General features: G+C 41.4%; 1 protein-coding gene across 17 annotated transcripts in view; it reads right to left on the bottom strand.

Moving 5' to 3' along the window:
• MICAL3 (microtubule associated monooxygenase, calponin and LIM domain containing 3) overlaps positions 1-22972 on the bottom strand; it is a 329542-nt gene that overhangs the window by 162168 nt on the left and 144402 nt on the right. For 13 of the 17 annotated variants that reach the window (XR_015058963.1, XR_015058964.1, XM_085884102.1 and 10 more), the window contains 4 exons: positions 18890-19048; positions 11160-11252; positions 3070-3129; positions 2341-2445 (listed from right to left, as the gene is read on the bottom strand). Coding sequence is in view for 15 of the 17 variants with exons in the window: in XM_085884102.1 (XP_085740228.1) it covers positions 2341-2445; positions 3070-3129; positions 11160-11252; positions 18890-19048 (417 nt within the window). In the remaining 2 variants the exon portion in view is untranslated. The remainder of the gene's footprint in view (positions 1-2340; positions 2446-3069; positions 3130-11159; positions 11253-18889; positions 19049-22972) is intronic. The other 4 variants (XM_085884114.1, XM_085884115.1, XM_085884116.1 and 1 more) reach the window with 2 other exon arrangements.

Genomic DNA, 22972 nt, shown 5'->3' on the forward strand with positions numbered 1-22972 from the left:
GGAATAATATACATTTTCCCAGGAGGTATACACAACAGAAATGGACTGGGTGGGTGTACATGCCGTACTTCAATGCTGAAACAATGAAGGTCGTAACGAGCTGTGCGCATGAGACGAGAATGAATGGCAGACAAAAACACAAGATAACTAGTCCAAATATTGTACCAATATGAAGGTCATCAAGCATTTCTTGTCTCGTGCCAAGACAAACAAACATGGGTGCAGACACCATAAATAACTGCCAATGACACAAGCTCATCATTACATCGGTTTGTTGGTAACACCTGCAATTGACGATTCGTTTTTCATTCTAACTTGGCGATTGGGTATTTTCTAACATTCTAACTTGGGTGCACCCACCCACCTTTCGGAGATCATGAACCACAAAGCATTCTTCCAGAGCAAACAACTAAATCAGGTGGAGTTTGGGCTTGAAAGGTGAGGGAACAGTTCTTTCACCATTCCAAATGAGAGAGCAAATGTGCAAAATATCGTATTCACTTCCGCAGTTTCTGCTTCATAGCGATGAGAACGAGTTTCGTCTCTGGTCGCAATTCTTTTTGAAGTGGCAAATTGCTTGAGAATTTGCTTACAAGCACATCAACCTGTGTTCTTGTGTTGCTTGATCAACATACCTTGCATTTGGCATCCATCTTGTGCACACTTTCAGAAAGATAAACCTATGCACGATTGTTAGGAACCCTTACATGGACAACGCGACGACTGGTCGTCAATCGATATGAATCTGCAACGATTAAGATGCGGTACGGATTTGGTACAATGTATAGCAATTGTAGTGACCGGTCTTGAAATAACATTTCAGCACAAAGAAAAGCAAAATATTCTTTTAAAGTGAACAATCAAAGCAACGTGGAGAAAATAAATAAATAATTCCTTCATTACGAGGCCAGCACAGATAATTAAATAATTTCACACCAAGCGGGTATGATTAATCGAGAACTGCACTAATTCGAGGAAAGTTGTAGCATCGACATTGTGCAACTACTGCCCCCAAACAATATAGCAAAAAGTATTCGTTTCATGACCGACAATTTCCTCATACTTTTCAAAAGAAGAATAAAACAAGAAATGCCTTTTTACTTTTTGACACCATTGTACTTAGCACACAAATCCTACTGAATTAAGCCATATAAAGAGCAGAGTCGATATGTGACCATGGTATGAGCTGTGCATGTTGATTCGCTGAAAAATGTCATATCGAAAATGCTAATCACCTGAATGATTAATTTCAGTGCACAGCCAGCTTTACAAATAGAGCCACAAGCTTACATCCCATCATCCCATTGGGATCGCAGGATAGGATAGAGGTACGCACACCCTTCTCTGGGCTGTCTAGTCTGGGTTTGAATCCTGACCCAGCAAGAAAACTGCCACCCTGGTGTTTCACATGCAGGACGGGGCATCAATGTGTGTGCCATCTACCAGCATTAGTTGGTGGATGTTAAATATCCCACTGTGTCTTATGCGAAGAGTAGGTGAAGTATCTCTGGCACCATGGTCAAATTACAAATTCCTGCTTTAACCTACAAGAGGGCACTGCATCAGCAGCACAGTGGTGCTCCCAACAACGAATGCAACCAGCATCCACAGACTGCTTACGAAATGACATCACCCCACTTTCCCCGAAGGTACAACATAGCAGAAATTTTGGTCAAAATTGATTCTATTGGGGATTAAACCAAGAACTATCGAGCTTGGGTGGGAGTACTGCGCATTGCCACCAAACGAGATATAGTCACGTGGCAGGAACCCGCACAATCAGCTAATTTTTCAGTCTTCGTTTGTTTTTACAGATCTCTAACCTACAGAACAAAAAAAAACTCAGGCATCAGCACGTGGATCATCACATCATGCACTGAGGAGTGCAAATCTCACTTTTTGCCCTCCCTCCATCCACCACTCCCTCCCCCCTCCGAAAAAAATAATAAAAAAACAACAAAAAACAAACAAACATGAGAACAGAGTGGAGCTGTGGTTTTAATGGCTGGAGTGGATTAAGTTCCAAAAAAAAGATATGTTGTTAATTTTGCCATCGGTAATCCTGTAGCCTTAAACAATTGGCCAGGATAACTTGAAAAGTTTGAATTGTCTCGTATATAAAAAAAAAAAAAATTGGGTTCAATGGCTTTTCAAATCTACGACAATCTCGATGTGTCACAACCCAAATTGTGCTTTATATGTGAACCTTTAACAACACAGCAAATATTCAATGACGATTGATTTTATTTAAATGAAGGTGTACGACACGAAAAAAATTAATTCATATAAAATAATAAAAATGAACAAACACTGGTCAATAGAAATGCGAGGGTCTCATACCAGCTGCTTCAGTTCTGCCTTGGCAAGAAGGGGCCTAGGCCTTGGAGGCTGCAACCTTCTAACGAGCTCTGCTTGACGAGCTCTCACAACTCCTGGACCCCATGGCTGGGGCAGTAATCACAATGCCGATGACAGAATAAGAGATCAAGACAGAGTAGCAAAAAAAAAAAAAAAAAACCACAGAAGCGGAGTGGAGGGAAATAAGTAGATAAAAGAGGGAATAAATAAAAATAAAAAGGTACAAACATGGGGGTAATACAAACATGTGAAAACAAAGCAGGACAAAAAGGATGCACTTTACGAAGCACACACTTCAACGCATACGTGGAAGTTTAGCTCAGTGGCCTTGGCACTCATAATAAATATGAGGCAAGTGCAGGAAAGAGTAAAAACTGCATGCAGAGAAGTTTATGATATGTCTTATTTGACAATATGGAGTGCATAATTAACGATTAAGTGGTAAAGATCTTTTCAACATCAGAGGTGAAAAGAAAAACCAGAGAGTGCCACACTAACAAGCCTAATTTACCTTTGATGTTTTGTTTGGCATTCAAAAATGTTAGGAAAAAAAAACACACACAAGAACAAAAATAAATAAATAAACAACCTTCAAAGTCATTCCCATGAAGGTAAAGTGTGGGAGAGCAGGCAGTGTTGTTTCATAAAGCATTAGGTTTGGGAATTAGTAGTTGGTGTGGCTTCATACAATCAGACATGCTCCACTGCTACCTGTATATCCCCACTATGCAACAAGTCCAAAGAATCTGAAGGAGATCTGGAACACAACCACTGTTACACACACACACACACACGTTTCCTAAATGCATGAAAGTGTTGAACAGCATAAACCAGTTTGAATTGCATGAAAGAGCACAAAATGAAGTTGGAAATTAATTTAATGCATCATGTTAAAGACCGTGCTTGAACTCGTACACAACAAGCACGTTTCTGCGTTTACTATACGGTACTGAACATCAAAAATGGTGTAAAATGTCTCGGTCGGTTTTTTTGTACGCGTTTTTATACACTGCTACACCCAGCGAAATGAAAACGGTGAGAAACATCAGCCACTTGGTGTGGAACAAACAAATTCCAAAGGCCAGTCTGTTCTGATTTTAACTCTTGAAGAGGTTACGATTACATCTTAACTAATTAATTATTATACAAGAACGATGTGCCAGATGAGAGGTTGCTTCGGAGTTCTGCAGGCCGGCATATGTTCCTGAACGACAAGTTTGCGCTCGCTTCTAACGGGAGAGCCTGGCGCGGCTGATTACACAAACCGCTGTGCGGCCTGGACAAACTAAGTCGAACAGAGCATATATATACGTTCCTTCATACAAATCTTAATGTAAGTACAGTGCCAGATTTGAACTCTAAAGATTTGAGACTCGAGTGTTTTTTGAAAAAAAAAATTAATTTCAGAGATTTTTAGTTTACACATCTTCCCAGTGACCCACGCCATCCCCATTAACGTCATATACATCCTTACCTCCTTTGAGTTTTCATTTACTTAATTTACACGAGGCTTGAGACCTGGGTCCGAACAAATCTTCAGCTTCCTGGTCTCAAGTTGAGTCATTAAAAAAAAAAAATAAGCCACTCAAACCTGACTTGGGTCCGAGTCGCTGACTCGAGTCCTATAAGCCTCGTAAGTATAGTAGTTGCTCACAAGTGAGGATACAGGAATTTAATTAAACAAAGGATCATTAACAATTGGCCCAACATTGGAAATTAATAGAATCATGAAACCTGTTTTGGTGGGCTCTGATGTCTTCTATTTTTATATGGGAATTCTCCAACTGCTGCCTTTGTCAGTGGGAAACCTGAAAAAGCTTCTCCCAGACCCTTGACTGAATATAAGGCCGACAGCACAGCAATCGGGAATGATGAATAACAATGACGAGTCACCGATCTTGAAAATGGCTCACCCTCGTGGGAACCCTGCCGCCGTGATGATCACAAAAGATTGGAAATTGGGAAATTAAACAACAACTACTTACAAAGCTACTCTATTTAATTTTTCTAAAAGTTTAAATCCCATTTGCAAATTAGCACTAAATATGAGGGAGAGGGAGGTAAAAAGGTTTTCCCTTCAACAATCGACTGGTCCTGTTTTGGCAAAAACTCAACACAAATGTTCAACCAATTTGCTGTGAAGTTTCCAGCCAGTGTGACATCTTACCTACCAGTGAATGAGTTTCTTCATGCCATTGGAATTAAACTCTTGTAAATGGCTCTAAAGCATTTTAAAAAGAGAAACATGCCCCCCCTCCACCTTCCCCCTCCTCTGTATCATTTTGTGAGAGAGTCCTCTTTAGACTCAGTGAAGAAAGAAATACTTTCATGGTATTTGAGGAAATGATACACCGAGGATAGAATCATATTCACTCTGAATACAAAATATATATCAAAGCAGAATTTCAAGATTACTAGTCCTAATTTATAGACTATAGATCAATGATATGTACTGAGGCCATGTAAAATTGTAATGACCATAATCAGCAAGCTTCAAAAATGGTTACCATTGAACTTGATAAATGGTGTGGAATTATGTTAGATTTGTTGCCTTAAGGTTAAAAAGTTGCATTATTCAAATGGATAAATAATGAACATGCTAGTGGGGACTGAGAAACAAAAAAAAGCACACATTAATCAAACAGTGAAATCAAAGAAGAAAAATAAAAATAAAATCAACATGCAAAATATATATATATATATATATATATATATATATATATATATATATATATATATATATATATATATATATATATATATATATATATATATATATATATATATATATATATATATATACAGTGGGGAGAACAAGTGTTTGATACACTGCCAATTTTGCAGGTTTTCCCACTTACAAAGCACATAGAGGTCTGTACTTTTTATCATAGGTACACTTCAACTGTGAAAGACGGAATCTAAAACAAAAATCCTGAAAATCACATTGCATAATTTTAAAATAATTAATTTGCATTTTATTGCATGAAATAAGTATTTGATCACCTTCCAACCAGTAAGAATTCCGGCTCTCACAGACCTGTTAGTTTTGTCTTTAAGAAGCCCTCCCATTCTCCACTCATTACCTGTATTAACTGCACCTGTTTGAACTCGTTATCTGCATAAAAGACAGCTGTCCACACTCAATCAATCAGACTCCAACATCTCCACAATGGGCAAGACCAGAGAGCTGTGTAAGGACATCAGGGACAAAATTGTAGACTTGCACAAGGCTGGGATGGGCTACAGGACAATAGGCAAGCAGCTTGGTGAGAAGGAAACAACTGTTGGCACAATTATTAGAAAACGGAAGAAGTTCAAGATAACAGTCAATCTCCCTCGGTCTGGGGCTCCATGCAAGATCTCACCTCGTGGAGCCTCAATGATCATGAGAAAGGTGAGGGATCAACCCAGAACTACACGACAGGACCTGGTCAATGACCTGAAGAGAGCTGGGACCACAGTATCAAAGAAAACCAGAAGTAACACACTACGCCATCATGGATTAAAATCCTGCAGCGCACGCAAGGTCCATCTCCTCAAACCAGCGCATGTCCAGGCCCGTCTAAAGTTTGCCAATGACCATCTGGATGATCCAGAGGAGGAATGGGAGAAGGTCATGTGGTCTGATGAGACCAAAATAGAGCTTTTTGGTTTATTCTCCACTCGCCGTGTTTGGAGGAATTAGAAGGATGAGTGCAACCCCAAGAACACCATCCCAACCGTGAAGCATGGAGGTGGAAACAACATTCTTTGGGGATGCTTTTCTGCAAAGGGGACAGGACGACTGCACCGTATTGAGGGGAGGATGGATGGGGCCATGTATCGTGAGATCTTGGCCAACAACCTCCTTCCCTCAACAAGAGCATTGAAGATGGGGCGTGGCTGGGTCTTCCAGCATGACAACGACCCGAAACACAGCCAGGGCAACTAAGGAGTGGCTCCGTAATAAGCATCTGAAGGTCCTGGAGTGGCCTAGCCAGTCTCCAGACCTGAACCCAAAAGAAAATCTTTGGAGGGAGCTGAAAGTCTGTGTTGCCCAGTGACAGCCCCGAAACCTGAAGGATCTGGAGAAGATCTGTATGGAGGAGTGGGCCAAAATCCCTGCTGCAGTCTGTGCAAACCTGGTTAAGAACGACAGGAAACGTCTGATCTCCGTAATTGCAAACAAAGGTTTCTGTACCAAATATTAAGTTCTGTTTTTCTTATGCATCAAATACTTATTTCATGCAATAAAATGCAAATTAATTATTTTAAAATCATACAATGTGATTTTCAGGATTTTTGTTTTGGATTCCGTCTTTCACAGTTGAAGTGTACCTATGATAAAAATTACAGACCTCTACGTGCTTTGTAAGTGGGAAAACCTGCAAAATCGGCAGTGTATCAAATACTTGTTCTCCCCACTGTATATGTATGTATATATATATATATATATATATATATATGTGTATATATATATATCTATACGTATATATATATATATATGTATATATATTTATATGTATATATATGTATATATATATATATATATATATATATATATATATATATATATATATATATATATATATATATATATATATATATATATATATATATATATATATATATATATATATACATAGATATCGAAAACTAGACGACCCATGAACTCATTGAGTTCCCGTTGTGACAGCGGTTGATGAAAAAAATCATTTCAAGAAAAAAACAAAAATATAGCTCCAGCGAACTATACCGCTGAGGCTATTTGCATTGATCAAATACTCCCGAAGAGTATCGGGAATTGATATTTTTATAATTTTTTTTGTTGCCCGATTTGAACGAAACTTCATACTGCACACTGCAGGCGAATGGTGAGCAAGGTGGGCTGAAAAAATTTGCGCTGTCGTGTACTGTTTTGGCTGTATTTCAGGAACATACAAGATAAGAGTTTTAGTAATAGATAGATCGATTGTGCCACCATAGTATTGGAACAAAAATGAGAATTTCAGTATTTTATTGCGATGTTTGATTTGATTGGGTGGAATGGTTGGTGGTCATTATTGTTGTTGTGTGGATCTTGGACTTCAGTACTTTAGTACAGTACATGCATGATCATTATTGATTGATCATAGAATCATTTCACATTTGCAATGCCAGTTGAGGAAAGAGTTGAGCAATGCAAATTACGCTGATAATTGTGGTCAAAGTGGGAGGCAACTTGCAATTAAACATGGGTCAGAATGAGTCATCATTGTTGGATGCTGTACAACTGCTTGGCCAAGCAAGGATTTGCCCAGTCAAGTAGGGGCTGGTCCTGGCAATCTGAAGTCTTGGTTAGCCATGTTGTTGGCCCGCATAAAGCTATAAAATGCATTAACTGCCCTGCTGGAGAGCCACTTGTTACATCCTCCACACTATACTATCGGGTGGACATGGTTCAGGTTCATGAGTGGAGATCAGTACACAACTGGTATAAGCCACCTCCCATTCGTGCCCTCCATCATATGTTAAGGCGCTGTCACACCTTGACGATTTAGCCAGCAATGGCAACGTATAAAAATGTATGTAAAACGTTGGCGTACTCTGAAATTTTGATGTTTTTTTTAAGTTTTGGTCGTATTCATAACGAGTTGGTCGTATGCATAACATATTAGTAATGGGCACAGAACGTTTCGTTGTCTTGTAGATAACTTATACCAACGAATGCTTAGCCTGTTGTCGGCGTTAACAACCTATGCCCAACGATAGTTTAACTTAGGCATAGCGTGCTGCACGTATCGCCGACGAACTCGTGGCGTAGCCTGTTAAAAACCTGCCGCACGCCGATTTAAATCATAACCGCCTGAGAATTGGAAGTGTCAACCACGCAGTCACACCTTAACGATTTAGCCAGCGTATGCCGACCTATGAAAAATTTGCCGAACCAAGCTGGCACACGTCGAATACATTATGGGTAAGTTGTGTATTTGTTAAGAGCACGCTGAAAAACGATGAAGTACGCTGTCATATTTCATGGTACGTCTCGTACGTCGTGAAATTTCAAGCATGCTGAAAATTTTACGACATACTCACCACATGGCTCACACGTTCCGCTACACTGGGAATAAGTTATTGGCACGATATGCGATCATTGACACACGTCGACACACGTCGACACACGTTGCTTGTAAGTTACTCATGAGTCGAAACACGTCGAGGTAATGTTTAGCATACCCGGAACTTATTTTCTCCGTCAAGGCACATTTTTTTTTCTCCTTGGCTCCGTGAAGGCACGTGACGAAATATCTGAAGTTGTTGTTTTTTTTTTTTTATTTTATTCTTTTCGTCAATCACGAATTTTAAAATATATTCGGACATTTGCTTTTAAGTTTCGACGTCGACGTGACAATATCCTCAAACAGAAAATATTCACAGAGGAGGAACTAAGAATAAGATATGAGCAAACTGAAGAGGCAATCGGACGTGACGTAACAGCAAGTGACGAAATATCGGAAGTTATTGTTGTTGTTTTGTTTTTTAATCGCTGCCAATACGCCATGATATGGTAGCTGTAAATTAGAAACACGTTCAGTCAGTTCTGTGGTCTTCCAGAAGACGTCAATCAAATACGTCTACATATGTCAGTATGCGTTGGAGGTACGTTACACATATGTTCAAAGCACGTTACTCATAGGTTAGAAATAAGTTTTGGGTACGCTAAGCATTACCTCGACGTGTTTCGACTTATGAGTAACTTACAAGTAACGTGTGTCGACGTGTGTCAACGTGTGTCAACGATCGCATAACGTGCCTACAACTTATGGCCAGTGTAGCGGAACGTGCGAGTCATACGCTGGCATACGTCGTAAAATTTCAAGCATGCTAAAATTTGAGGACAACCGCAAAGTACAACGATGAAAGCCAGCGTACTACGATGTATGGCAGTGTTTTTCAGCGTGCTCTTAACGTATACAAAACTTACCCATAACGTATTCGACATGTGTCAGCGTTTTACACAAATTTTTCATAAGTCGGCATACGCTGGCTAAATCGTCAAGGTGTGACAGCGGCTTTAGCATGAGAACCACCCAAAAATGACACTTGCATCAGTGTCAGATCCTGCCACCCTGGGTCTGACACACCAGACAAGCTTCTCATTGCCAATCAAAATTAGTGCCAGGAGCAGTTGGAATGTGGCCGGTGCATTGGTAAATCAGAACGGGATGAAACCAAATTTAAAGAGCCCACGATGCGTATTCAACACTGCTTTTGGCCTCTCTTCTGGTGGCACCTCCACTTGCCAGTATTTGCTTGCTACATCCAGCATGGAGAAAAACTTGAGCCCGATAAGATCAGGTCTCCACAATAAAGGGAAGAGGCTTCGTGTCTCCCACTGTAATGCACTAGACTTCCTAGAATTTACACAAAGGCACAACGTGTGAGGTCCACAGTCTATTATGAGGGTGAGATGACTCTGGACTTTACGTTTGGTTGATGTGTTGTGTAAATGTATCCCAGTTATACGCCTCTGGCAACACAGTGCTTCCTCTATGAGTGCTGCTTTTCCAACATTAATGTGGTGGTACATATGCCATGGCATCCCATCTACTAGCATTAGATGGTAGATTTTAAAGACTCCACAGCAATATAGGCAAGTGAGCAATCGCTGGCACCATGGCCAAGTTCCAAATTCCTACCCTAACCACAGCTGAAAGAGGGATGGCAAACCACCCAGCATGACCCATGCCAAGAAACTGCTTCGGCAGAACCAACGGTCTGTAACACAGAGTATGGTACATCAGTCAGTCACATCTGCCATTTGCATCCCATTTCTTTTTACCTGGCACTTACTCCAGTTGATCTTATTAATGAGTGGTTGATCAGGATTTCCAGACAATCTGTATCACCATCAAATGCAATACATGCATGCACCTGGCAAGTAATATCCTGTATCTATGCACCCTTGTTCACCTTTACATTGGCCTGTAACATGTTTTCATGACCACAAGCCAAGTATACGAGAACTGCATGCAGCATGCGATGCAAAGTTTACTCGAGTCTCTCCTTGATGCCTCTCTCTGGCATGGAATTTCAATTCTCTCCATTTCCTCCACAGGCAGGTAGAAGTGACTGCCAAAGGCTGTTGCAAGTGATGCTTTTGCTTTCTCAGGGAGCATTTTGGCAAGCCATCTTGGCTGCCCCCTGCAGCACCACTGGACGGACTTTGCCATTCGGTTCATCCTACCAGCTGTTCACTCACCTATGTCTTCAAAGTAGCCAGTGCACTCTGATCACTCTTTGCTAACCCCATTGCATTATCAAGAAAAGATTGCTCTGGCACACATCCCACCACTCCCTACCATGAAAGATGATAGTCACCACCCCAGTCCATAGGTCTGCCTGAAATATCCCACTACCTCCACGAGTGTAACGTCAGCCAATGGACTAAGGCAGAAAACGCTTTCGTAGATTTTATTTCAACTTTAGGGATGAGTAAGACAGTGAATGGGCAGGAGGAAAAGAGACTAGACCACGCTCACAGCTCTTATACTTGACGTGCTGGAGAGCATGGAGCTCACAATCCACACCCAGCACTCAGATGCCCACCTCGGCAGTTGCTTAGTGCTGCCAGGCGATCCTCACTACATCTCCGCATGTTTAGCTATTCACTCAATTTTTGAGTTCAATTGTGTATATAACGCTCGACTACAAATGTCAGCAGGAGTTACGAGGTCAGTACTAAACAAACTTGGAGTTAAATTATAATGCACACATGTTAGGTGCACTCACAAATTAGTAAAGCACCAAAACTGCCATGCTCATTCGATAAGAATAATCACCTGACTCCTGGCATTGGAAGGGCTGGGTGCTGTTGAGACCCCAAAGACAATGATTTTCTTTGGACATGTTCGGGGTCTCTGTACCTCCATGGCCTTGCAAAGCAACCAAAATGAAATCAAAAATTCAAAAGTATTGATCCATGAAGGAAGGTAATAGCAAATTCCAGATCCTATTTTAAGGTTTGCACATTGAACATGAAAACTTATAACTGGAGAAATAGGAACATCCCTGGTCATATAAAAGTTTATCATATACAGGGTGTTTCATAAAATGCAACCCAATTAAAGTTCTGTGCAATTTTTTTTTTTTTAATACAAATTATTTTTCTGAAGCATCATTTGGAGGAAAAACTGCAAACATCAGTCATGCTGTTGATTTCAAAGATGGCATAGACAATTGAACAAAGGATCTTTATGTGGAGTCTTACTTTGCCACAAGATCATTTAAACAGACTCAAACACAATTCAGAAAAAAAAGTTCGAGACCAGATTAGCTCCAGATAAGTCTGCTATTTTTTGATTAATAAAGAGGTTTTAAAGTCCCATGGGACAGTACAAGAACTTAACTGCTCAAAGTCTGGTCACTCGAGGACTGCAAGATCACGAGAAACCACTGAAGCGGTCCATGGAGCAGCTTTGAGGAGCCACAGGAAATCGCTGCATCGACAATCTCAAGAATTGAACTTACCTTTACCAAGTGCACAAATAGTTCTGAAGCAGGAACTAAAAATGTAGCCGTATCACATACAAGTGACGCAAAAACTAACAGACAATGATAAACAACTTTCTGTGACGATGTGTGAATGGTGTGAGGAAAAATGTGGAAGGATCCAAATTTTCTGAGTAATGAATGTGTGGTTTTCTGACGAGGCCCACTTTCTTTTCAATGGTCATGTTAACTGTAAAATTTTATTTTATTTGGGGGTTCTAGTTCTTGAAAGGCCGTCACACAGCCAGAAATGCACTGCATGGGTTGCCATTTGCAAATCTGGCATCGTTGGGCCTTTCTGGTTTCAATGTGAAGAAGGGAAATCGGTAACCATAACCACTGAACAGTACTTGAAAGTTATCCAGAAGTTCTGGGTTGCATTAACGAGGAAGCGCCACTTCAACAAGGCCATGCAATGGTTTCAGCAAGGTGGGACCACACCTCACAGTTCCATCAGATCGATACAGTGGCCACAACAGAAATTCAGTGATCGGATAGTCTCCGGAAGGAGAGATGATGAATGGGTGCCCAATTCTCCGGATGTCAACCCCCCTCACTGCTATATTTGGGGTTATCTGAAGGATAGTCTACCAGGGGAGACCTCAGACTATTAAAGACCTCAAAAAATGAAATTGTCACTGAAATCAAAGCCACTTTGGTTCAGGAATGCAGCCGAGTTATCGACAACTTCACAAGGACGATCCATTCGTGCCTGCTGCAGCAGGGCAGCCGTTTATAACATGTTTTGTGAACTGTATTCTGAAATCACTAGTTTCATTTTTGTGTTCTTTTATTCTACATATTACAAAGATTCTTATGTACAAGTTTCATGTTGTTTCAATGGAAAATTAAAAAGTGTAAAACCAATTTTGGATTGCATTTTTATGAAACACCCTGTATTACATTTCAAAACATTCAATATTAACGTGTTCTAGTCTAGATTTAAGATGTAAATCTAGCACTGATTCGATATCATACAAATCTAAATTTTAACTAAAAAGTTTGAATTGAAGTTTTCAGAAACTCGAATGGCACTCTTCGACGTCGTGATGCAGCCAGCTCTACCTCCGCCCACATTAAAAAATAATATGGCTGCAGAACCATGTGGCTGATGATGTCATCAATCCCCCCCCCCATACAATTTAGCCTGAGATGACCCTCAAAATTTTTCATACCGATCAGATAAAGCGTTCGACTTGTGCAATTATGACATCATAACAAAGCCACCTGACATCATCAAAAAAAAATCACACTTATTTCCCATGGGAAGTACTTCACATGTGCCAAGTTTCAATTTTTTTCATGGAGCAGTTTTGGAGATACAGAGATCCAAAGTTTTTCCTTTCTTCCAACATGGCTGCCAAACCACATGACCTATGATGTCATAATTATCAATAAAACATTCTACATGAGTAGTCGCACCTATGGTGAAAAATTCACGTCAATCGGAAAAGCAGTTGCAGAGAAAACAGAGAATATTAGCATGGATGGACGTACATACGTACGTACGGACAACCTGAAAACATAATGCCTCCGGCGACTTAGTCAGCAGAGGCATTAAAAAGCTCATGTTAAAACATTAAAGCTAATCGTGTCAATACGGGTGCAGATGGCCTTATGGTGAGGACACTATACTAGAATCTAGGAGGAGTGAGATGTTCAAACCTGGGTGAAGGAAGGAGGATTGAGAATCTAGATTCTTGCAATCCACATTACAATGAGTTTGTTGTAAAACTCACCTGGCTCATTACTGACCTTCAGGGGAAGGGGGTTATGTGTCTGCCACACCTGGTCTGGTCAAGATGTGATGCCAGTCTACACATTGTGATTAACTCTTAACGACCTCAAGAAAACTTGGAATCGACACTAAAATAGTAAAAAAAAAAAATGACCACCCAAATATCCCACTAAGTGAATAAGAAAAGATGCAAATATTTTGTACACACTGTAGGTCCCCATTAAAATTAAGTGCTCGAGATGATTTTTTAGAAGACTGTTGGAAAAATGCTAATTACTGTTTCTTTTTTTTTAATGTTAAAAAAACCCATCGAAGGTGGACGGAGATTATGTTTTCACCCCTGTTTGTTTGTCTGTCTGTCTGTCTGTGAACAGGATATCTCAAAAGGTTATGGACGGATACAGACGAAACTTGGTTGGTGAGTTGGAAGGTGACAAGAACAAGCCGGTTAGATGTTGGTTAAGGTCTGGATGCAGATCCTGCCCATCAGTGGGATACAAAACAAACTGTTCAGCCTGGCGGAGGTATGCGCTCTACCGAGTGCCATTCTAGTTTATTCTGTTTTCCACTTTTCTTGTTGTTTTTTAAACAAGAAAAAGAGTAATCAGACATGGCAGACCCTTACCAGGACTTGTTTTGTGTGGTGTATTTTGTGTACTGGTGTGTTACATAATTACTAAGAGACATAATTGGAACTGCCACTCAATCACTGCTGGCAGTAACGACCGGGTAGCAAGATGTCCCGCTTTGATGGGACCCCGCTTTGATTGGACACGTTTATTATTATTCAACTGACTTTAGAATGGGATTAAAATAAATTTGATTCAAATCAAATGGAAGACCAAATAGGTGCAGTCCTGCATTTGAGTAATCAGAAGGAACCCAAACAATCAAAAAGCAAAGATGGAGTTATCAGGAAGAACCTGGATCAGATTCATATTTGAGCTACTACTCCTCCACTCTCAAACCCATCTAAGCACATCCAGTGAGCCTTATTCCAAAAAAAAAAATTTTTATAAAAAAAATAAAAATAAAAAAGAACCCATATCAAAAAAATTCAATAATCCTGACTGCCAGACCATGCATCCGATCGAGTTGAAATTTAAAACATCTATTCCCCATCAGTACTAGATTATAATTGTGAAGTTTCATGTCGACTGATTAAGCAGTTCCAGAGAAAGCATAATTTCATATTATCTTCAATCCAATATGGCTGCCAAACCATGTGACCTATCAATTATTCCTTAACAAACTTCTCCACCCAAGGCTTGGGGAATATTTGTGTGGTTTCCCTTCAATCTGTCCAGCCGTTCTGGAGGAGGTTTTTTGAAGGAATTTTTTTTTTTAACATGACCGATGACGTCATCTTTTTTGTTTCCTGTGGACCATTTTATCCCCAGATGACCCTCAAAACTTTTCATACTAATCAGATGTAGCATTCTACATATGCAATTATGATGTCACAACAAAGGCACCTATGATGTCATAAAAAAAATCACGCTCATTCCCATGAGTACTTGCGGTGTGCTACTTTTCAATTTTTCCTTGGTGCGGTTTCAAAATACAGAGGTCCAAAGTTTTTCCATTTTTCCAACATGGCTGCCACACCACGCGACCTATGTCATCAAAATTATCAATAAAACATTCTACATTCGTAGTCACTCCGATGGTGAGAATTTGGTCTCAATCCAACAAGCGGTTGCGGAGAAAAACACAAAAGTTCTGTGCGGACAAACAAACCCTCTCCTTCGGCAAGGGTTATAAACATTCAGCTCAAAGCCTGTTCGTCTTTCTGAGAGTATGCTGTGTGAACTACTCAAAAAAAAGTTGAAGGAACAAACCGATTTACTTCAAAAAAAAATATATATATATATATATATATATATATATATATATATATATATATATATATATATATATATATATATATATATATATATATATATATATATATATATATATATATATATATATATATATATATATATATATATATATATATATATATATATATATATATATATATATCCTGGTGTTGGCGCAGTGGTTAGGGCAGCGGCTTGGGATCCAAAAGGTCCTGAGTTCAAGCCCCGTTGGGCCACTGAATTAATACACCAGGGGGTTGACTCAGCCTGTCATCCTTCCGAGGTCGGCGAAATGAGTACCAGTGTACTGGGCCGGTGTATACCCCGGTTAAAATAGGTGTACCATATCCCTGTGTCGTAAGAGGCGACCAGGGTTGCGTCAGGAAGGGCATCCGGCGTAAAACATGTGCCAAATCACTATGCGGATCATACAGATGATCCGCTGTGGCGACCCCGAACGGGAGCAGCCGAAGGAAGAAGAAGAAGAAGATGTATGTATATATATATATATATATATATATATATATATATATATATATATATATATATATATATATATCAGTTTAACTCTACATTTTGAAAACTATTAAAATGTCAGATAGGCATTTGAATACCTTTGCTTTTATATATGATGTGTTGGCAAGCATTCTGCTCGATTTGGAGATCAGAAAATCAGACTTTAGTTAAATATCAAAATGTTACCATTTGTCAGGCATCTGTCTAACAATGAGCTCGTGTAGCTAAGGATGGGATCCAGATAAATTTCGGATGTGGGCTTGAACATGAAGTTTAACAGCTCAGCAATAAATCAAATTACAAATCATGGATGTTCATAAACATCGCAGTGTTCCCTTTAACTTCCACAAAGGCATTTTCCATGACAATAGGTATAAATTACTCACCCAAGAACACCAAGAACAATGTTGATTGCCAACAACTAGCTTTTAACAAGCCACCAAGGGTACACACTCGGCGTCTTCCGTCTGCTCTCTCAATTTCCATTACATCACAATTACTCACTCAAATATTTCCAGGGCATGATCTGCCAAAAATAATTTGCAAAACGTTCGCTATTGTCTTGTGCAGTTGACATCAACAAACCACGTGAGTATACATCACCACAATGGTTATCAAGCCAGCCCTGGTGATCAAGCTGTCGTCATCGTTAAAGAATGAACAATTTCAGAATCGGGCTCAATTACCTTGTCAAAATATGATCAAACCCTCGATTCTGTTGCCGATGATCCTGGTGCCGGTTCCAGCCGAGGTGATAAACAATAGCTTTGCCGTCCCATTTGAAAGCTCAGTTGTAATGAACAAATAAATTGTGGCCGCTTGTCATCTTTGATTGTCAAGTCCTTACAAAGGTTAGTGCCCATTACAGTACGGTACTTTTAATTCCCGTAAGTGTTGTACATCTGCTTTTGTGTTACGAGCTCAGATGATACAGTAAGTGACATGTAACCTACCTCGTACTGTCCATTCTTCTGCTCAATCTCATACTTTATCACTCTCTACTTTCCTTCCCCTCATATACAAAACTAAAATTCTTCTTTTTATACCTTCTGCTTCCAATGATAACATTAAAAGATATATTTTAAAATTCATTACAAAATAATGTGCTGAGAGTGTCAAAAGGCCAAACTAACCCCCTCACCTCCCACAGCTACCCATTCCCACTTCCACGAGAACAAAAACCTTGTGAGAGACAGTAATACATGCAGTACGCAGTACTGCATGTCAATAATCAACATCTGACAGTATATTAACAACCTAGGTGGTTACCCACCAATGACAGTACAACATAAAGCTTTCTAAGTGGTCTACCACAGCATTCCATAACCAGAGAATTGGTGTCAAAGCCACCCAATGCTCGCCTGTTTATACATTTATCGTTTTTAAAAGACTAGTCTAATAATAGTTTTTATAAAGCATTGCAGTGAAGTCTGATCAAAATAATTTTAAAGCAATCTATGTATTTGTATATTGTAATCAGTAAAAAAAGAGTGTGGTGGATAAAAACATTAGAAAGGAAAAAAATTTTAACGTTGATGTGCTACAAAAAAGTTAAGTTCAAAAGAGGAAAACTGGGGGGAGGAGAGATTTTTGTGGGTTTTGTTTTTTTCTGGGGTGGGCGAGGCGGTTTTCGTACGAATAATATACAACATCGATCGCACACTATCACTTGATGATACCCTCTCACAAACATCACACTCAGCGCAGATGTACACAATCACCCATCCATACTCAAGCTAACTACAAGTCCTGCCGATATCTCTGTACCCCTCTGTCCCCGATGCTTCTGGCTGCCGATCCAATTCCAATTCAAATCTCCAGTATTTGCTGTTTCTGCTGCCTATTACCTTTCTAGGGAGACCATTCCATGCATTAACTACTCTCTGAGTTAAAGACCCCCTACCTCACTACCATCTTATCACTCAGGCTATGGTCCTATCACTGTCTATTCTGCTGAAAAACTCTTCTCGACTTATTTTGACTATTACTCTCCACCCTTCATTATGTTATACATCTTAATAATACCTCCTTTCTAATGTATAAACTCCTCTATCCTCCAGCCGCTCCTCATAACCGAGTCAAGTGAAGCCCGGGATCAATCTACATAGTAGTCCTGCGCTGAACTCTCTCGATCGCAGTTATGTCCTTCCTGAGATGTGGCGACTAGAACAACACACAATATTCTGGATGAGGCCTCACTAAATTCCGATACGGTATTAAAACTACCTCTTGATTTATAATCGATCCCCCTCCAAATACAACCTAAATCCTATTAGCTTTACCTATAGCTGCCTGGCACTGTTTTGGCTGCTTGTCCCCGCTGTGTATATTACCACCTTCAGATCCTTCTCCTGTGTGACATGCTCCCTTCCATCATGTAATTTATATTTTCATTGTTCTTTCCCATCCCCAGCACCTTATATTTATTTCGGTTAAACCGCATCTGCCAATCGATTTCCCAATCTATGAAAGTATCTCGGCTTTCCTGAATCTAATCACCACCCTCTCTGTTATTATCTACCTTACCTCCGAGCTTTGTGTCATCTGCAAATCGAGAAAGCTGACTCTTATTACCACGATCCAAATCATTGATGTAAATTATGAATAATAATTTTACCTGGGGTATATCCTCTTACATCCACTACTTACATTCTCCCACTCACAAGCACTCTTCGCTTCCTACCACGAAGCCAGTTTACAATCCAATTTGCTACATGTCCAGCCACTCCACAAGCCCTCACCTTGGCTAACAACCTCCAACGTGGAACCTTATTCCATGCCTTCTGAAAGTTTCGATCGACTTTGTCAACTGCCTTTCCCTCATCCACCCCCCCAAAAAAACAAATGTTGAAAATGAAATACAGGAGGCATGATTTATGTAACATGTGCATGGGGAACTTACCTGGCGCTTTAGGCCGGATTGTGATGGCACACTCTCTTCAAACTTGGCGAGCAGTTGGTTTGTCACAGACTTAACCTTGTTTTGGTGCCCTGGTGGTCCATCAGGTGGCCGAGCATTGTCACCTGGGCGCACGCCTTGGCGTTCATCCTGCAGATCAGCCTGAAAGAACATACACCGATAATAACATTATGATGCACTTATGTATGTTCATGCACTACATCCTGGATAAATGTGTGAGTGTGTGCATCTTCTGAGAGTGGGTTTCATATGTCTACCGGTGATAAAAGAACATGAGAAAACAGTTTTTCAACAAAAATGAAGACACTTGGCCTGGATTGTGGTTTTAATGTTACTGCAATGGAAATAAGCACTGGAGAAAGCTATTTTCGACACAATGTCGAGGCTCGCGAAGGAGCTAGGACATAGAATGGATCAGGACGTAACGGAACAAAAGTAAGTGGAAAGAGAGTGGGGGGGGGGGACATCAACAGCAGGGATGAGGTACAAAATAGGAGACTGGGAGAAATAAGGGATGTGGAGAAGAATGAGGGTTAGGGGGAGAACACAGGGGTTGAACAAGATGAATACAACTACAAACTCTCAGGAAGGATCAACTGAAAACTTGGAAAAACGTGGGGTTTGGGAGGGTCAATAGGGGGAGAAGCGATCATGGTTGTAGATGGGGATGATCTGAGATGGTGGTGAACATCTGTCTTGAAGACCTGTAGGGAAGAATTAAATTGAAAAATAATGTGGAATTTGGTTCTACAGGTGGGGAAAAAAAAGGAGTAACAAATGAGTGGAGGTGAGCAGTGATCCTGGATTTTGGAAGTTTCACCAGAAGGGGGTTGAAGGTGGACCCCTGTGCACCCTGCAGAAACCCGGGGATGACAAAGCACGGATAGACCAGAGGGTACAAGACCAAAAAGGAGCCAGTAAAATATAGACAACCAACTTGACTGTGATGGTGAAGTGATAGACCCAGAGACCATTCTTTTTCAAGAGGATCAAAGGCATCTTTCAAAATTAAAATAAATTACTCTCTTGCATCAACCGCTCCAACTGACTCTCACGTTGATAATCGTGGAGCGGCTTGTGTGCCCCGATGAGCAAATGAGCCAAACTGGACAGGTCTAAACAAAGCAGGCAGGTCTGAGGGTAGAGGACAGATGAAGTGTTGTCAAAATCTTGAAGAGTAAACCTCAATGCCAAAAACAAACAAACAAAAAAAATCCTGATGTCGGCAGCAGGGCTTCAGTCGTTGAAATAGCGAAGCAGAAAGACTCGTTATCTGGTATTTCAATGATGAAAAATCAACAATTCCGATACAATGAATACTGCATACTCATGTGGAAGTTGTGACCACACGATTTAAAATTAGTAACCAAAAGACACAATGACAATTGCTAAAGGCAACCTGAATCAAATAAGTATTGTGGTTACTCTGTGAAAGGGCACTTGTGCAGACAACTGAATGCATAGTAACATGTGCTTCGCACAGTGATGGAGTGTCAACAGAACTTTGAGGACAGCTTTTGTTGAGGCTACAATGTTCGAGTAACGTGACAACTACACTTCTGCATTAAAGTAATCATTAAAGATCGGAGAGCTTTTATTTAAGTTGTGCTCGTCCGATATGACGTCATCTGAAATTTTTTAATACGGTGAACTTAAGCACGTCCGATACCCCAGGTTGGTGAATAAACTGTGTAATTGAATGCTTTCATGTCCTCTGTTCTCCCTCCCCGTTTACTTATTAAATACGTACGTGAAGTCACTTGTTCTCCGAGTGATTCAAGTTGCCCTGATCGCAAACGGTTTCAGTTATTAATCGTCCGTCACACGACAGATTGGGTCCGGGACAACTCATGTCCACATGGAAAGCACCCAGCATCCTGCGTGGTGACCGCTCGAACCGCCATTTTGATTTAAGGGAGGGCCAGCACGTTACTAAGTCGGCTCAGACGTTACACCAAAGCATGGTAGTGCCTGCCTCTACCTCCCTGTAGTCCCACCACTCGACCTGCACCATTAAACTGTCTATTTGTGTACATATTGTTGTGGTTGACGAAATTCGCAAACCACCATTCAGGTCCCTTAGGTGAGATATCTCTGTAAGTATATGTGTAGTTAGGCCCAAACCCGTTGTTTAGAGGGAATAAATGTCATTCATTCGGGCTGCGACCCTTCTAGATAGCCGTTTTTCTTTTACTATCTTTATTTTGGACCAGCCGCCATTACTACCACCACCAACCACGTCTCAACAGCCATCACACAACAACCACCAGCCGCAACGCCGCTTCACAACAACAACAACGCCAACAGCCACGACCTTTACCGTCACATCTCGCTCTCGCAACCATCGCATCACCGCCATTTCCGCGCCGCTTGTGGGCACCGATACTGGACTCGTGCAGGGCGCGCACCGAGCAGCGTGTGCAGAAACATCACAGCCTTTCCGAAGAAAACGGATCAAAAACGACTCATGCCCACTTCTGTTCCGTCCTATCGGCGAGTGTGGGGCGATTTGGCCCCGCCTCCAGGTGCGTTGGAGTAATATCGCTATATGCAAATTCATGGATCAAAAAGCATTCACGCCCACTTTTCCTCGGTCCAATGGGGAGCCAGCCAGAGGTGAAGGGTCGAAGGTAAAGGGTCGAAGGCGAAGGAGCGAGGCCCCGGGGGCTATAAAGGGCTGCGTTCGCTCGCCAAACGGGCAGTTCGCAGTCGGTGGAGTTGGGAAGAGCCAGTCAGGAGAGGAGTCGGAGAAGGCGGTTGGACGGAGCTGTGGAGAGTTGGAGAGGTGGCGGCAGCGAAGGCGGTCGAGGGGGTGCTCGTGTCAGAGTCGGGGAGCTGCGGAGGGGAGAGGCCGGCAACGCGACCGAGGTCGTGGTGGAGACGCTCGTCGCGGGACCCGAGACAGGGAGATATCCTGCTTCCCCCGAGCATCAACAACCCCCTCCTGTTTCCCCCCGCACTGAGATAGTGCGAGAAGGGGGCCCCGTTCCCACCCCATACCAGGCAGTCCCAGCGAAGCCCGCGGAGTCGGGGCGCCAGCGCCATTTTGCGGCTCATCACCAGACGGGTAGGCTCGACGTGGTCTCGGCCCCAAGCCGTCTGCCCCCTCATCGTGGAGGGTGGTCCCTTTTTCTTTTTCTTTGAGTATATGTGTTGTCGGCGCCGTCTGTGAAGTAAAACTGTATAAGTGTTGCCGTGTGCTCGGTAGTCGGTTAGCTCTGCATTGTCTTTTGCTTTTACATTTGCTTTTTGTGCATTATTGTGTGTTTCTTCTTCTTCTTTTACATTTGCTTTTGGTGTAATTGTATATGTGTGCTTTCCGTTCATCGCGAAATAAATGTGCTTTATGTTGAACTGTTTTCCCGTTTCGCTTCGTCTTTTCCTTTAGTGAATCTCCATCTTACTTCACGTAAAGGGTTGGTCGTGGGCTAAAACGCCCGATAATTAATCGAACCGTCGAGGCCGACGATAACACCGCTCGGTTATCCCGATAGTACGGAACGGGTCGCTTAAAGTGGCCCGTGTCCGAAGTCGACCTGCGGCGAGGTGCGATCGCCCGGTCTACCCTCCGTGTGGGTACTTAGGTAGGTCGAATTTGGCGAGCAACCCTATCCCACGCGGGGGCCGATTGGCACGATCATGGTGAGGCCGAAAGGTCCACCCGTGACTAGTTCCCGGCGTTAGTCCGAGAGGGTCACGACGGGATTGTCCGTCCGGTGGGCGACGTGCCGCGATTCGAGTTACGTGGCCGTCCGCACGCCGGCGGGCGCGAATCCGCAACAATATATTATTTCAGTCATGTTCTGTATTGATTTGTTTATTTTTTGTTTCTAATATGTACTTAAGTGAAGGTTGAGTTAAGTTAGGGTGACCAAATTTTTATCCTTGGCAACACATTCCCCCATCATAACACGATGTACTGGGTGTTCCAAAAAGACCTGGCCAACTTTGGTCGTTAATATATTTAGTACCACAAACCACAAATGATATAATGATAGTTTGTTTTATATGATACAGAAACTCAAAGTTTTCTATATTTTCAGGTCTGGTGGTTTAATGTAAAAT

Source organism: Eptatretus burgeri, chromosome 6 (assembly GCF_056783735.1).
Source record: "Eptatretus burgeri isolate ZD-2024b chromosome 6, Ebu_testis_v1, whole genome shotgun sequence".
Taxonomy (NCBI): Eukaryota; Metazoa; Chordata; class Myxini; order Myxiniformes; family Myxinidae; genus Eptatretus; species Eptatretus burgeri.